General features: G+C 42.0%; 1 protein-coding gene across 1 annotated transcript; it reads left to right on the top strand.

The window, feature by feature from the left end:
- Positions 1-2,291: 2,291 nt before the first annotated feature.
- LOC115768129 (protein yellow) lies at positions 2,292-11,216 on the top strand. The gene is made up of 2 exons (XM_030712624.1): positions 2,292-2,754; positions 9,760-11,216. The coding sequence occupies exons 1-2, from the start codon at positions 2,505-2,507 to the stop codon at positions 11,130-11,132; spliced, it is 1,623 nt and encodes a 540-aa protein (XP_030568484.1). The 5' UTR covers positions 2,292-2,504; the 3' UTR covers positions 11,133-11,216.
- Positions 11,217-17,194: the final 5,978 nt, after the last annotated feature.

Genomic DNA, 17,194 nt, shown 5'->3' with positions numbered 1-17,194 from the left:
CAGTCCCATGAATACCCCATGCACACACTGCGCCAGCTCATATCATAAATAAACCTGAGTTGCCATTAAGGTGAACGTATTGTGTTAATAAATAAATGGTTGTTCATAAACAAGTGTCAAATATTTTTGGCACAAGCTTTTTAAGTAACTGGGACACGTTTGAAAAAAAACAAACAAAATTCATAAAATATTACGATAAACTTGTTTCTTCAATTTACAAAATAATTTTAATACAAATGTGCAATGACATTGAGAATAAACAAGATCTCGGATCGTTGTCCTGATCTGTTTGTTGCACGAGTCTGTCATGCCCTCACCTCGCTCACTGCGGTACAGGGTATGTCGAGCTGGCCATTACATTTTAGCAGCTGCAAAAAATGCACTTTAAGTCAGATTGGCTCGTGTTAATGCAGATCGCAACGCCTTTTAGCTGACAGCTCCAGAGATTCTGGTTACTTGCCGGAGGCTGGGCTTCTATCGGAATGGTTCCGTTTCGCTGTCAGAGGACCACATGCAGAGGAAACGCTGTCACAATTGCCACAAATCGCATTTATACATATATATATATCCATATATCTGTCTATATATAGTTTGTACTCTCATAAGTCACACAAATCGCTGAGTAATGCCCGAGACCGGGGCGTTAGCAACAGCCGCAGTTTAACTGACGCACCTCTCTTGTGGAAAGACCTGCCCTACAAATTTGTACAAATTTGCCCACAAAGCAATTATTATTATTATTATATTATATTATTTTATTTTCGGTTATGGCGCGCAACGAGCAATTGATGTGAATGCGACGCATGCGAAACACTGCACTTTAAATACTCTGCAAAAGAGCTGAGCAATAATTCCAATTGCGAGACTCAAATGCGGCCTATTTGTAATACGAGTCGAGTTTTTGCAAGTATTTTATGCCATTTCCAGTTGTTGCTCTAACAATGTGTGTTAGGCTTAAATCACAGGCGCTTGAAAATCATATTCCAGACAATTTTTGAAAGATTCTCGAAAGTAAACTTGAACGGAGCACTGTTCGAGTTGAAGAAGAAGTCGCTTAACTTTATCATGAGAAAAATAACCCTCTCAATTGACATTCAAAAGAGACCCAAAGCTGCCAAGAATGGGCTTGTTTTAAGCATAAAGAAGCTATTCGATTTAACTTTTAACTAAAACTGAATATTCGACCGACATTTTCTATGTCAGATATGCGATATAATAGTCCAAGGTCTTGAGAAAGAAAGCTTAGTGCGGGATCTAGATTGTGATTAAGATGTATATATATATATATATATAGAGGTGTAAATAACTTAGGCACGATCTATCGAAAAGGCATTCAAAACATATCAAATATGTGACATAGAAAAAGTTGCATATAAAATATATATATACTTGATCTGTCTGTTTCTGTACCCACAAATATATATGTGCTTACATATGGAACAGATTTTTGGAAACTGAATGCAAGTTTATAAAACGCTTCTTTTGTGCTCAAAATGCTTAAAAGTTCATAAAATGCTTGGAACTCCATTAATTGATTGCCTTTTATACGCATAGCGAGAGCTCTATATAAATTCCAATTGGCATAAGCAGAAACTCTAAACGTTCCAATAGAGTTAGGGTATGGACGCAGTTAGAGTATATCCGACGCACACCTTAGGCGGAAACTCTGCGTATTTGACCCTCGGCTATGAATCATCGTCTTGGCCCCAACCACACAAAAACAAAAAAAAAAAGAGAGAAAAGCGAAAAAACCAAAAAAAAAAATTTTATTTGAGGCCAATTAAAAACGCAGCGAAAGGCTGCTTCGACGAAGGCGACGGGTCTGCTGGTCAGTTGGGTCACGGGTGCGCTTTTTTTGGTTTTTTTTTTCGCTGAGCCGCTTTGATTAAAAGCAAATTCATTAAACGGAACTACAGCTGTCGGCAGCAGGGGGAGTGGTGCTGCGGGGGAGGGGGGAGGGGTGGGGGGGGGGGGGGGGGGGGGGTAGGGTGGTCAGCATGCGGTCTAAACATGCGTGAAAATCAATCACGGAGGGAAAAGACAATGGCAACAGAGCCGCAGCCGAACGCGCCGAACTGCTGCCGAAGAGGAAGCCACGCGCTTGCGCCTTCGGCAACTGTTGCTGCCGCAGCGGCAACTGTTGCTGCTGCTGCTGCTGCTGCTGCTGAAAAAATAAGTTTATATAAAACGTGAGCGCGAAATTATGGCCAACAGTCGCAAACGCGCCAGCCGCTCGAGCTGAGACTTAAGCCAAAACAATAAATAATTAGAAATTAAAAATAAAGAAAACAATTTTAAAAATTATCTAAACATATACGGGAGGTTCCTCGCCAGCCACGCCCACTAAACACGCCCAAAAGGACAACCGAGTTTTTTTCCATATAGATTTTCTTTTTGTTATTGTTGCTGTTGTTGTTGTTGTTGTTCTCAGTGCTTAGCCAAGTGTCAAGTCAAGTGTTCCTTAGACACGCCAACTGTTTCATTTGAACAATTGCGCATACGCCATGTTAGCCCTACCAACGCTGCCACTGCCGCTGCCGCTGCTGCTGCTGCTGCTGCTGGCCGGCTGCACACGGGCCGCCTACAAGCTGCAGGAGCGCTACAGCTGGAACCAATTGGACTTTGCGTTTCCCAACGAACGGCTCAAGGAGCAGGCGATCGCCAGCGGCGACTATATACCGCAGAACGGCCTGCCCGTCGGCGTCGAGCACTTTGGCAATCGACTCTTTGTCACAGTGCCGCGCTGGCGCGACGGTGAGTACATGCCCACCTCCCCAGTTTCCCAGATCTTTAAATTTCCGCAGCCCAACTTGGGTTCTACATCACGCGTTTGGGCAACATTTGTGCGACTGTGCGACAAATCGCTTTGCTGTTATTGCTCGTGTTTGGCACTTGTTTTCGCCGCAAATTAACATGCTCAATTCAACTACAAATTGACGCGATTCGAGTGATTCGAGTGATTGACTCGTCGTGTGCGCATTGCAACTTGTTCAGCCAATTGACAACTGCGTCTGCTGCTCAGCTCTGCTTTGATCACTTTGCCTGCGAATATAATTGCCACTCGCGAGATGCATTTATGCAATGCAAACACAAACTCCAGATTGCATGCACTACATCTTTGTACCCTAAAAATGGGTAAGGGTACTTGATTGTATTTGTGCAAAATGCAAGTGTATGTAATAGGCAGAAGCAAGCTTCTTCGAACCCATAAAGTATATATATTCTTTATCAGCATCAATAGCCGAGTGGATCTAACCATGTCCGTCTGTCTGTCCGTCTCTCCGTATGTATGAACGCAAGGATCTCAGAACCTATCAGAGCTAGAGACTAGACGTAGATGCTCCTAGTGCCTGCGCAGATCGAGTTTGTTTCCGATAATCGATAACTTGCTCCGTTTCCAAGCAATCGATATATAATCGATATCGATATCCTGTTTTTTGGGCAATTTTGGTAAAAAATAAGAGCTAGAGTCAGCCAACTTGACATATAGCTTCTAGAATAGTATATATACATATATGCATTTGATGTTGGAAGAAGAGGGTTCAGGGTATCCCCTAGTAGCGACTAGAACCTCTTAGTTGTTTTTTTTTTTAACTTTTTATATTCTTGCTTTTGAAGCCCAACTTTTTCTTAAAACCAAAAGAGTTTTTCTTACAATTTTTGGATTTGCACAAATTTAAATAAAAATCTCCGACTTTTTCCAGCTGAAACTGGATTTGTTTTTAATCTATCTTGATAAATATAAAACAATATGTAATGTTATATTTTATATTATGTGCTATTTGATAAATTGAAAATAATAATCAAAAATTCCCTTAGTTAACTCCAAAGTCTTTGCCAGAAGCATTTGATTTGATTTGTGTTTCATTAGCTTTGCACGAGCACACAAAAGTTTTTATGAAATCAAATTCGATTTAATTATTAATTAATAGCTATTAATAATAACTGCTAACGGCAACTGTTTTAAATAGCAGACATATATGCGGCATTGCGTGGTTCGCTAGAATTCAACCATAAAACCAATTGAATGGAATAAATAATGGCAAAGCAACTGTGAAGGCTTCTTCGCAGCCTTGACTATGCTTTACCGTTACAAATTTAAGTAAAAAAAAAAAACAAAAACAAAACAAATAAATGAACAACAACAAACTAAATAAATGGCAATAATCAACAATTAGCTGCGATGCTATTCAAAGTGAGAGCTGCATTTGAGTGCAACAAGTTTGAATACTTGAATACTTTGTATTCACTTTTGGCTATAGTTCTGCACGATATGAGCAGGTCAAGGGATTGGCTGGCTAATAAAACAAAAAACTTGAAAATTTGTTAAATTATTAATTAAGCAGCAGCTTAATAAGTAAAGCACATTTTTCATTGCAATTGAATGCGTACAATGCGAGAAAATATAGAAAAGGTCAAAGATAATCCAATTGGAGTCGCATTCCAATTGGAGTAGCAGCTTTGTGCTCTGCTGGATAGATATAGTATTAGGAGATATAGTATAAACAGATATACTGTGTCTTTCAGTTGAGAGTTTTTGGAAATCTTAAAGGCAATCCAATTGGAGTCACATCCCAATTGGAGTTGCAGCTCTGTGCTCTGCTGGATAGATATAGTATTATGAGATATAGTATAGACAGATATAGTGTATCTCTCAGTTAAGAGTTGTTGCAAATCTTAACGGCAATCCAATTGGAGTCGCATTCCAATTGGAGCTGTAGCTTTGTGCTCTGCTGGATATAGTATTAGGAGATATAGTATAGACAGAGTTAAGAGCGGTTGCAAATCTTAACGACAATTGGAGTCATATTCCAATTGGAGCTGCAGCTATGTGCTCTGCTGGATAGATACAGTATTAGAAGATATAGTATAGACAGATAGTATAGACAGATATAGTGTGTCTCCCAGCTTAGAGTTGTTGCAAATCTTTGCGACAATCCAATTGGAGTCATATTCCAATTGGAGCTGCAGCTCTGTGCTCTGCTGGATAGATATAGTATTAGGAGATATAGTATAGACAGATATAGTCTGTCTCTCAGTTAAGAGTTTTTGCAAATCTTGAAGAAACGCAAGTCTTGTATGAAACATTTTAAGAACTTGGAAAATATATTTAACTAAATATAGGGCTCATATTCCTATTAAACATACCTTTCTTAAAAACACCTTCCCTTTGCAGTCAGGCAATTGATAAGGGGGAAAGCACGCTTTAAATCTTCGACTGGTTTTACCATCTCGTAAGATCTTAGCTGAAGACCATGCCAACTTCAGAGCTTCCATTAACAATGATAATGCGGATTTAATGAATATCTGAGTCTATATATCGAGACCGTGAAACGAGTTGAAGACAAAGTTAAAGCCAAGCACTTGCAAATAGCTAAATAAACATCTTCGTAGCTAATTGAGTCACAAATCTATCCAGGGGAATCTTCTAGTTTAACCAGCTCAGCTAGGCTTAGCCACACGTTCAGCGTCATCGTAAACACAAACATAAAGTGCGAAACTTGACAGCTGCAACAACTCTGTCTGGCATTTAATGAGAGCTACTTATGAAAACCTATCTCAGGCCTAAGCACCAGAAGCTACTTGTATCGAGAAACTTGACAGCTGCGACAACTCTGTCTGGCATTTAATGGGAGCTACTTTAAATATCTCATCTTAGGCCTAAGCCCCAAGTCGATTTCTAGCATTTACAATCCGAGCACAGCCTTGGGACGTACATTACATTTATCTCAAGAACGGCATCAAATATCCATTGGAATGCCAATGTCTGCAATGCCCAGAGAAGGTCGTCCAAAACAAAAGCCAAGAGCCAAGTGTCGAGCGAAAGTTGAGACGCAAAATGCGTATCAAAGGCAAATCAATTAGCTAATCTCAAGTAAATCTCATAACTTACAACAACAACGACAACGAGAAATGGCACCTGCAATCAGTTGACATTTATAAGTTATTATAAGGTAGCCAAGTGGCTGCTCAAGTGTTCGGCTCAACTCAAAGACAACTCAAAAACAAAACAAAAACAAAAAAAAACAACAAGAAAAAACTATTGAAAGGGCCACAGCAAAACAGCAAAAACAAATCAATCAATTTCAGTCCCTTCGAAAAGTGTTGGTAAACAAAGCATGAATCACAATAAGATTGTTTGTGGACATTTACAATTTTGGCTAAAGAATTGCCGGTTCCCATATTAGTCAAGATAGAAATCGATGCCGGACGTGATACAAGCAAAACGAACGGTGAACGGGGCTGCCTACGGCCAGTGTTGGTAAACAAAAGTTTTGCAAACAATACTTCTTCTATTAAATAATTTTTTACTAAACTTAATAGAAACATTTTTAGCTTGACGCACACACTGCAAACTTTTCAAAGAATGCAGACAATTAAATCGTAGTCTTAATGAGTCCACAAATAAAATTATAAATAAAAAAAGTGTTGGACAGCGCAACTAAGTTGCAAAAAACTTCATGTTTTGTCGGTTTTTTAGTTAATTTAATAATTTCAGAATCAAACCGAAACCAACAATATAATATTCTACAATAGTCGTTGTCAGTATTAAAAAAAGTGTTGGAAAATGCAACAACAAATTTAGCAAATCGGCGTTGTTAAAGGTTGTCTTCATTTAAATTAAAATGCTCAAAATATTCTAAATAAATATTCTAAATATTCACAAATAAATAAATTAACAATTTTTGAACAGTGTTGAGTAACGAAAGGGTAGATTGAGTTGTATTGCACTATGAATATTTCGATTAACTCGAATATATACAGTAATGTCTTACGACGATTTAAATAGAGGAAACATTTGCGAAAGCGACACACTTAAATTGCCCGTCTACTGAGGAGCAAGTGTTGGAAAACGATAATTTGACAAAATTAGTGTTGTCAATTTGAAAATGTTGTTTCTCACATGAACTCGTATCAATTATGAGACAAAACAGAAGCATATGCCGCGCCCATATTGCCAACTCCTTTTGGCTAGTGTTGGGAAACAAAATTCAAGAATGCAATTCTGAGAATAAAATGTTAATCAAAATTGCTAAGTGCAGTTCTCACATAATTTAAGACCGGTAAACCAAGCTCGACCCCAAGCTCAATTTCGATTCCGAAACTAAAATCGTTTGGTAAGTCGCTTGGCAATTGCAATGCGTCCGAACCATTGAATTACAAATTGACACCAACAACATGTGAATGGCTCAATGAGCCTACATTAGCTTGATGTGGCCACATGAATGATAACACATTGGATATGACACATACACACACACACACACACACACGCACAGAGCCAGCTGGCTAATGGCTAATGGCTAATGGAAAATTCATTGGCTCTTAAAATTTGCAAACGCGCTAAGCGACTAAAATTAATATTATTAAAGTGCGCTCATTGCGCTACTGTTATTAAGGCTTGGGAACAGGTCCCAACACACAAATATAACCAGACTGGCCAGGCATATGAACAATTAGACAGAGACACCGACAGGCAGCTGACATCAAATGCATGCACAGCTAACACAAAATAAAGTTGTTTACTTAGCCAAGCCAAGGCATAAGCAGCCGTGCAGTCGTTTATCATCACAATATGTGTATGCGAAATTTTAATATGCTAGCGAGTTGACATTCCATTTGAAACCGAGCCGGGAATGTGTCCGAAACGATTGCCCAAGTCCACACTGAACTAGACAACAAGCTATGACCGGTTGATAACTCCTACGATAGGCCTACAATGTACTGAATTCTAGCCAAAGCCCAAAGCTGGAATGCTGCAATGTTGAACAAGCTTAAGCGTATGCTTCAATAAAGTGCCTCGAGCTGAGGCTTGCTGTTCCATATAAAAAAGTTATCGATAAATTAAAGTAAACCCGATTAAAGTCATAGTTATCGATATTGTATTTATCGACTTGATCGAAATGCAAAACGATATCGACAACGACAGCTCATGCGAAGCTAAATATTCAAATCGATCGATTTCAGTTAAGCGAGGAATATTATCGATAAATGAGAGTGGAATAGTTATCGATAAAGATAAACGATAGTCTCAGCTGAAAATGCCAGTGCTGTAAAACGATAGTCATCGATTTTGCTTAAGCATATGCTATAAGATAGTTAAAGTCCAGGCTTGCAGTCAATGCCCAGACTCTGAGCACACTTCAAATATTCTAAATCGATTCAGTAAAAGGTTCTAGATCCAAGCCAATTCCTAAAGCAGCTTGACTTAAGTGAGAAGAAGCACAACGATTGTTAGAAATCGATTTCAGGGAAACGTGAGAAACTGTCGATAAATTTAAATAAATAATCTTTATCAAGTTATCGATAGACTCAACCGATATGACAAGCATAAGCGATATTTATCGATTTCGAATAAATTAAAGGCATTATTGAAAAGAGAGCATAAACAAGTTTGTTATATCTATGGGAAATCTTAAATTCCAATACCGCCTGTCGCTTGCATTTGCATACAGCTGCAATACGCCCCATTTTTTTCTGGTCGACTGTTAATGTTTACACAGGGTATTAGAAACCAGATTCGAGCATCGAGAGGTGTGAATTGCTTTAACAAACGACGCTTAATGGCTTAACAAAATGCGGGTCTACGACTTAATGTGCATTCAGGCAATAGGCAACATGCGGCAGGGTATTGACAATTTCGGTTAATCGCCAGCAAATATTGCAAAAAACTGCAGAGCAACTCCTGCTGCAGGCAAACCCTAGCCAGAGCTAGTTAACTGGGATGGGGTAAATGCAATGCCCGAACTCTAATTGGAGTGATTTAAAAAGACAAGTTGTTGTTAAACAATAACTTTGTTAGCCGCAACTCGTTGTTGTGGCAATGCGGGCGGGCACGTGGCGAACGGGCGACAGGGGCGGGTGCCAGGAGGTCGATGCCACTTACAGAATTGGCCAAGACAAGTGGAGGCGATGTCGCACGCCCGCAACCGACAGCAACTGGTTATATGGCCACGTCATCCGGCGGCTTGTCAACTGGAGCGGAAACGCTTGACTACGACAATGATGATGGTAATGATAAAGACAATAACAATGATGATGATAATGATGATGTATATACATGATGCAGTTGCTCAAAATGTGTCTAATAGCATCGAAAAATTGCTAGCACTCAATTTGTGTAGGGGGCCAGGAAAAGCTTGCAACAGTTGTTTTTGTTCATGAGCTAATCGTTCATGCATATCAATCATCTCTTGTCTGATTGACTGACTGACTGACTGATTGATGGATGAACGCACAGCTCGAGTCATCAGAGCTGGAATGTTGGATTTTGCACAGTGATTACAATTTGTGATGCAACTGAACATTAGGCATATGCAAATTGATTGCCGACTTTTGTAAACAACTTTTGAATTTTTCATTCAAATCGCTTTAAGCTTATTTCTGATAATATTTCGCAGATTGACATACAGATATTCAGGCTTGACTATCTATCATTCAACTGATTTCGTATCCTATCAGAGCTCTTTGTGAAGACTCGTTTGGTATTAGTTTCACACCTTTCGGCAAATCCACTTGCTTGCGTGGAAATGGGACTCATAGGTTGATCAATATTTAAGATTTAAGGATTTGTTGCCCAATTTTTATCAAATGCAAATGCAATTCATTTACAAGTCACAAATGAACGCCTCAGCTTTACGTCGAGATGGAGCGGAAAATGAGCGGAAAAACTGAATGAAAATTTGATTGAATAATACCTTGCCCGAACAAAGTTGGTTAATATTGTAATCGTGTTTGCAACTTGGCTATCTTTTACAGGCATTCCGGCCACGCTGACCTACATCAATATGGATCACAGTTTGTCGGGCTCACCGGAGCTGATACCGTATCCGGATTGGCGCAGCAATACGGCCGGAGATTGCGCCAACAGCATTACGACAGCCTATCGCATCAAGGTGGACGAGTGCGGACGTCTCTGGGTGCTGGACACGGGCACTGTCGGCATTGGCAACACCACCACCAATCCCTGTCCGTATGCAGTGAATGTCTTTGATCTGACCACAAACACAAGAATCCGGCGCTACGAGCTGCGCGCCGAGGACACAAATCCGAATACGTTTATAGCGAACATTGCCGTGGACATTGGCAAGAGCTGCGATGATGCTGTTGCCTATTTCTCAGACGAGCTGGGCTACGGCCTGATTGTCTATTCGTGGGAGCTGAACAAATCGTGGCGCTTCTCGGCCCACTCGTACTTCTTTCCAGATCCGCTGCGCGGTGACTACAACATTGCTGGCCTGAACTTCCAATGGGGCGAGGAGGGCATCTTTGGCATGGCTCTGTCGCCCATACGCTCCGATGGCTATCGCACTCTCTACTTCAGCCCGCTGGCCAGCCATCGCCAGTTTGCGGTCTCCACGCGTATATTGCGCGACGAGTCGCGCACCGAGGACAGCTACCATGATTTCATTGCCCTGGATGAGCGCGGCCCGAATGCCCATACCACGGCCCGTGTGATGAGCGACGACGGCATCGAGCTGTTCAATCTGATTGATCAGAATGCTGTCGGCTGCTGGCACTCATCGATGCCCTATACGCCGCAATTCCATGGCATTGTCGATCGCGACGATGTGGGTCTTGTATTTCCGGCCGATGTCAAGATCGATGAGAACAAGAACGTTTGGGTTCTGTCCGATCGTATGCCCGTCTTTTTGCTCTCCGATCTCGACTACAGCGATGTCAATTTCCGCATCTATACCGCGCCGCTCGGCGCTCTCATCGACAACACCGTCTGCGACCTGAGGAACAATGTCTATGGTCCCTCGAATTCGGTCAGTTCGCCCAAGCAGCCGACACAGCCGCAGCTAGTTGGACCGCCAGCGACAGCTAGCTATAAGCCATATCGTCCGGCCCAGAAACCGCAGCTATCGACCAGCTGGGTGCCATCGCCGCCCACTCGCACCTATTTGCCGGCAGCCGGCGCTGCACCCGGCCACAGCATCTCCAGCGTCAGCGTCTCGACGGGCGTCGATGTGCCCAAGGCGTATGTGTTCAATCAGCACAATGGACTCAACTATGAGACGAGCGGACCGCATCTCTTCCCCACGCATCAGTCGGCCACGCAGGGACGGGAGGCGCTCAAGAGCTATGTGAATGCCCGTCAATCCGGCTGGTGGCATCATCATCATTAGGTCAGAGGCGACTCGGCGACTTGGTGACTCGGCGACTTACTCGACAAGCTCCTTTTCACACCTTTCACTTTTAAGCAAACGATTTCCTTGTTTTTTTTTTTTTTTTGCAAATTATTTGTACATGAATTCTTGTCTGCTGTCGCTGTCAGCCTGTTGTCTTCTTCTTCGACAACAATTTTAGCATTTTAAGCAATATAAATAAATTTTTTTTTATAAATTTGTCAAAATAAACTTTTGCGCAAGTTTGGCTTTTCTTTGTGGGTCTTTTGAGCTTTGGTAGAAAAACAGCTGAAAATGTCAGCGACATTTAAAAAACTCGTAAATGCAGTTGCGGCAGCTTGCCGCCAGATGTCGCTAGTTAAAAAAAAAGTACAGTGTTGCCTCTCGATGACGAACTCGATGATAGCATGCGCGACAATTTGCTATTGAAATAACAAAAATATCATTTTGTCATGCAATTTGTGAAGCATAAGAAAAGAACTCTCCCACAACATGAAGCATATATATTCCTGATCTATATCAGTAGACGACTCAATATAGCCCAGTCTGTATGTAACTTTCTCTCTCTCGCTCTCTCTCTCTCTCTCTCTCTCTCTCTCTCTCTCTCTCTCTCTCTCTCTCTCTCTCTCTCTCTCTCTCTCTCTCTCTCTCTCTCTCTCTCTCTCTCTCTCTCTCTCTCTCTCTCTCTCTCTCTCACTCTCACGCGATCTTCATCTAACTTTCAAACCTATCACAACGTATGGTATTTCTGTTGCAGGTAATAAATACATAAGTCGGCATCGACTGGGTCGAACCAATATTTATATACATAGCTGGTTATAGGAATAATTAGTCGAAATTCTAGTTCTTTTATAAAAAACATATTAATTTTTCAGATATCTTGAGCAAACTTGGCAATTGCAAGTGCTTGGCAAGTCCATGCACTTTACCTAAGAGTTATATTTAATCGACATGCCAAGATATAGCTGTGTTTAACAAATGTCTAATATTTCCAAACAAGAAACCCATCTTAGCAATCATGAGGCTTACAAATGGGTCGCTTATTACTATATACCATAGTAATAATTACAGCGATTCGGTCGAAAAAAGGCTTTCATGACAGCCCAAGGCTCATGCCTGCAAGGGTATTTAATCATCGACATGCCGTTTAGTATGCTGCAATAATATATTGCGAAACACTTTCCCATTTGTAAAGCATGTTTTTTGCAGCAGAACGAAATATATTTTACTTTCGGATTTTAGCTCGAGAGTTATTTAACAACTTTTTGATGAGCAAAAGAAACATTTTGATCACAATAGTGTATGCCCTGCATTTAGGCTAACATTATTTGAAAGTCTATTTTCCAGGGTATTCCTGTAGTGTTAGTACCGCAAACAGCCGCTGGTGGGCGCCACCAGCGACCACAGCACGTTTCATTGCATACTTTCAGGCAGTTCCAAGAAAGACGCAACACATTTTTGGACTCATAAATTGTAAAGAAACTATACGAATATAGCTAAGTTCATCGGAAGTCAATAAAATACAAATATCTGGCCTATATATATGATATATATATATATATATATATCATATGATTATGAATAGATACATTCACGGACTGCAGCATTCATTCAGTAAAGAACTCGTTTGACTGGCGGCCCATTCATTTGCATGCACCACGCCCGCTCGTAGAGGCTGCTTCCTCTGAGACACAAGCTGGTGTGGGGTGGGGAGGGGAGGGTGGGTGGGTAAGGGGTTAACAAAAATGATGGCTGTGCCAAAATTCACACATAATTACAAGTGAGAAGCTGAGGCAGCAACAGCCAACAGGGAATTCGAGCTGGGCTGCATTTCGGCCCGCTTAGAGACTTGATTTATGTGTACAGACTGGCGGGGCCTGGACGGGCGTGCTGTTGCCGTTGTGGGCGTGGCATACGGCCCGCTTGTGACTTTCGCGCCAGGCGAAAACAAAACTACGCCAAAAGCCGCAACAAGAAACAAACAAACAAGGCGAAAGCAACAGCAACAGCAGCAGCAGCAGCCGTTGACGGCCGGCATTTATTTACTTTTTGATTACGAATACGCGCATTACCCCCAGCCCCCCAGCCCCGGCCCCGGCTACGGCCCCGGCCCCGGCACCTGGTGGTAGCTGCTGTGCGAAACACTTAACGCCAAAAGTGAGCAAAACAACACTTGCTCTATTAACGCGTCTGCCTCTGCCAGAGCAGAGGCCTGGGTCGGGGTCGGGTTCGGGCTCGGGGGCTGCCGTTTTGACCAGTTCGTGAAGTGAATCTGGCAGCGCGATTCGCGCGACTGTCTGAAAATTTATTGAAAAGCATTAAGAAGCCGCCGCACGTTAACGAGAAACGTACGCGGAATTGGACAGCCCCAGCACCAGCCACAGTCGTCCCAGCGACAGCGACAGAGTCCCTGCCCCTGTCCGGGCTAAGCACAACGCATACGTGTGGCTAATTTGCGGTTGCCCGAATGATGATTTACATAGGCAGCCGGGCAGGATCAGCACAAACCGAGTGAGATTCAGCAGCAGACCCCAAAAAAAAAAAACAAAAAGAAGAAGAAGAAGCTAACCGCACATGCAAATTATAGAAATTTCATCGTGGCGCTGGCAGAGCTTAAACAAATATTGAGATAGTCGTCCGATAACTGGCCAGGACTATCATTAGTTCAGCTGCAACGCATATTCAAATGAAATAAATCGCGAGCGGCTCTGCCAAAAATGAAATACACTCAAAAAACCTGTAAAGCGTCGTCCTTTCAAAGCAAGCTCACCGATATCGTGGGCATATATAGTAGCTATATGATACGGTACAGGAATATCTATAACATATGGCAGGCCGATGTGACTGTTGAATCAATGCTGGAATGCAGCAGTACACGATGGAACTATAATGTTCAGAATTATATAGAAACTCGTTCTTATTGAGTTGAGACATGTCAGCAACAAATATCACAGCTATATTAACTACTCCATGATATAGTTCAACGATATTGATCAGACTTTGCAGAGCATCTTTTTCCAATGCCTTGCAGAATCCTTTATATATGCTATATATGCTATACTCTTTCGATCAACGGTCAACTCAGATTGATGACAAGTTCTATTGAGCAAGCTTCGCTGAGAATAGTTGCTGATATAGATATAGATATATAGATAGATATAGATAGATATAGCTAGAGATAAAGTCAACTTAGCTCTACATTTGGATCAAACGCCGCGATTAAGTTCTTATGCTCGCTGCTAGAGTATTATAAATTGCAAAAACGCTACTCAGGAAGGCGAAGAGTAAGGTGAGAGAGAGAGAGAGAGAGAGAAAGAAAAAAAGAAGAAACCAATTGCTAATTTAATGCTAGACGGCGTTAATATCAAGCTGCCATTTATGGCTTCCGTTTTGGGCCAGGCAGTGGCAGGGCGATGCATTTAACTGATGAGCCAGACTGCCAGCCGTATAGAAGAGTGACAGGGGGGGGCGACTCTGTAAATAGAGCCACTTAATTGAAGGCGCCAACACGCAGCGGGCGGTTTGTGGCGTTTTGGGGCGTGGCACTTGAGTGCAATTGCTGACCTGCAGCTGTGCAGCTGTTGCCTTGTTAACAAGCCGCCAGCAAGTTCGCTGCTTAAGTCATTCGTTTGTTAAGTTCGTTGCTTAAGTCATTCGTTTCACCTGATCTCCACAGCTCCTGAGCTCGCTGTTTTCAATTAAAAGCGACGCTAATTTTATCGAACAATGCAACAAATTTTATGCGCATTTAACAAACTCGTAATTGATTGTACAAAAGTGAAGGCGTGAAATGCCGCCAACAGGCAGCAGGCGGCAGGCGGCAGGCAGCAGGTTGCCGCATGAAATTGAGTACTCGTACGAGTACTTGCGAATAGCTGGCATTGTGGCGTCTTAGCCGGACAAAAAGAAAGTGCAGCTTAATCGCTCAATTCACGCGGCCTGCGACAAACAGAAAACCGACAAAAATGTTTTAAATATCTTTCTTTCTGTTTTTTTTTTTTCTCTCTTCGGGCCGGAGGGATTTTATTGGTTCAAGCAGAATTGGGGCGGGCAGGCGCAGGGGCAGGGGCCCAGCGCGATGCTGCGAAATTATCTTGATTGACATTTTATGTCTTTTTAATGAAAGCAACTTCAAAGGACAAACACACCAAATTGTTCGCATCGCAAACGCATTCGCCCCGCGCACAGCCCACATTTGCCCCTCAGCGTGGTTGGTGGCAGGCGCATAAAAAATTGTAAATGTTGATAGCAGGACAGACAGCCGGCCGGACGGACAGACGGACAGACGAATGGACGGAGAGTCAGTCAGAGAGAACAAGTGTAGCGTGTAGCCACACAAAGACCAAAACGAGATACAATTGTATCTTGCGCTATCTGCGGCCAGGTAGAGCTGACAACGCAGCTGTGCAACTAATGTACTTGTGTCCTGCCCCAGAGAGAGACAAGCGCGACGCACTCGGGCAAGCTCGCATATACGAATACTCTCGCTAAGGTCATCGGCAACGACTCAAATATACCACGTAAATAGTTCAAGGATTCGAGAAAGATTCAGAAGAAATTATCTTTCGATGACCCCTTGGTATAAATTTGTATAATATTATGCTTCCTTAATCAATAAAGAATCATTGCTTAAATATAGCCCGAAATTCAATTGTGAACAACTTTAATACTTTTCTTTTAATATCTTACTTCTACCCAATCTCTGAACTACTCGTATTCTTCTTCACATATCTCAAATATTTGATCATTTAACTCAAATAACTCATATTTACCCGTATGAATGATAATTTTAAATATTTATTTATATTCTTTGCTATTCGAAGAGCACACATACTAAGCTTCCAAAATATAACTTCAATAGTTCCCGAGTTTTGAACCACTTCAAATTGATCCATGCTTCTCATACCTTCTTTAAGTACTAAGAATCGTATAATATACTTTACTCGAAGTGTCTCTAATTGTAAGCCTGCATGAGAAATTTCAGCACTGGCGCTTTGTTAGTTAAGGAGTTATGGCTGTAAACCACTAATTGAACCGGTTCACAATCTTGAAATATTGATAATGTTCATAAGCAGCATAGCTGTGACATATAAATTGATATAAATCAAACGAGTTTCAGCTCGCATACGTTCATAGTTCTTTAACAAAGGCAAATAACCATTTTTCAATTGCATGCGAACCGGTTCAGGGATCCGAAATGAGTGCAGGTATAACAAATACAAGAAAATGTAGTTCCGTTAAACCTTAAACTCAAGTCGTAGAGCCACAAGCAGCGCTCTAGCTAGCTCTGGCTAGCGCATATACCTTTTCTAACGCTCAGTGCACAGGGTATGGCAATATGCAGGCAATCTAATCGCCTCGCCGCTGCATTGGCAAATGTCAAACGGCCGCAGTTTCAGTTTCAGTTCAGTTTCAGTTCAGTTATTCATTCATTCATGAGAGAGAAAGAGTCGATCGCTGGAGTCGGGTGTCTGTTGTGGGCATTGCCGTTGCGAGCTCTCCATTGATAAAAACGCTTGAAACGCTGCGTGCGAGCGATAAGTCGTGGCCAGTTGGCTCGGACTCGGATACGGATGCGAAGATCGCATTTGGGTATGACGGCGATCGGGTTTGAGTTTTGGCCTGGCGATATGACGCGACACGCGTGAAGAGCAATGAGAGTGGAGCGTCAAACGATTTTGTTATCGTTGTCGCCATAACCGTTGCATGGTTTAATTAAAAGGTTATTCGTGTATGTCGCCAGGCGGCTGGTCTCTAACCCGGATAACCATACAGATAATGCCCATAAACAGGCCAACCGAGTGAGCCGGAGAGACAGAGACAGAGACAGAGACAAACACATTTGATTGAGTTGTTTAAATCGTTGTTGCTCTCTCACGGGCTGCGATTGTGGCTTATCTTAAAGACTTTTACCCTTTGTTAACCTTTTGCGCTCCCTAGACCCTCACCGACCTTGACTGTGGGCTGCGACTGCGGCTGCTGTTGATCAAAACTGAAAGTTGGCCGCAAAGAAAAAGTCAAAATACTCATCATCAACGCTTTGGGGTCAGACCACAAAAATG

This window comes from Drosophila novamexicana, unplaced genomic scaffold (genome assembly GCF_003285875.2).
Source record: "Drosophila novamexicana strain 15010-1031.04,08,12 unplaced genomic scaffold, DnovRS2.1 tig00001690-arrow-arrow-pilon, whole genome shotgun sequence".
NCBI classification, from domain to species: Eukaryota; Metazoa; Arthropoda; class Insecta; order Diptera; family Drosophilidae; genus Drosophila; species Drosophila novamexicana.
Note: the sequence above shows the minus strand (reverse complement) of the source record. Positions and strands in the feature narration are given on the sequence as shown.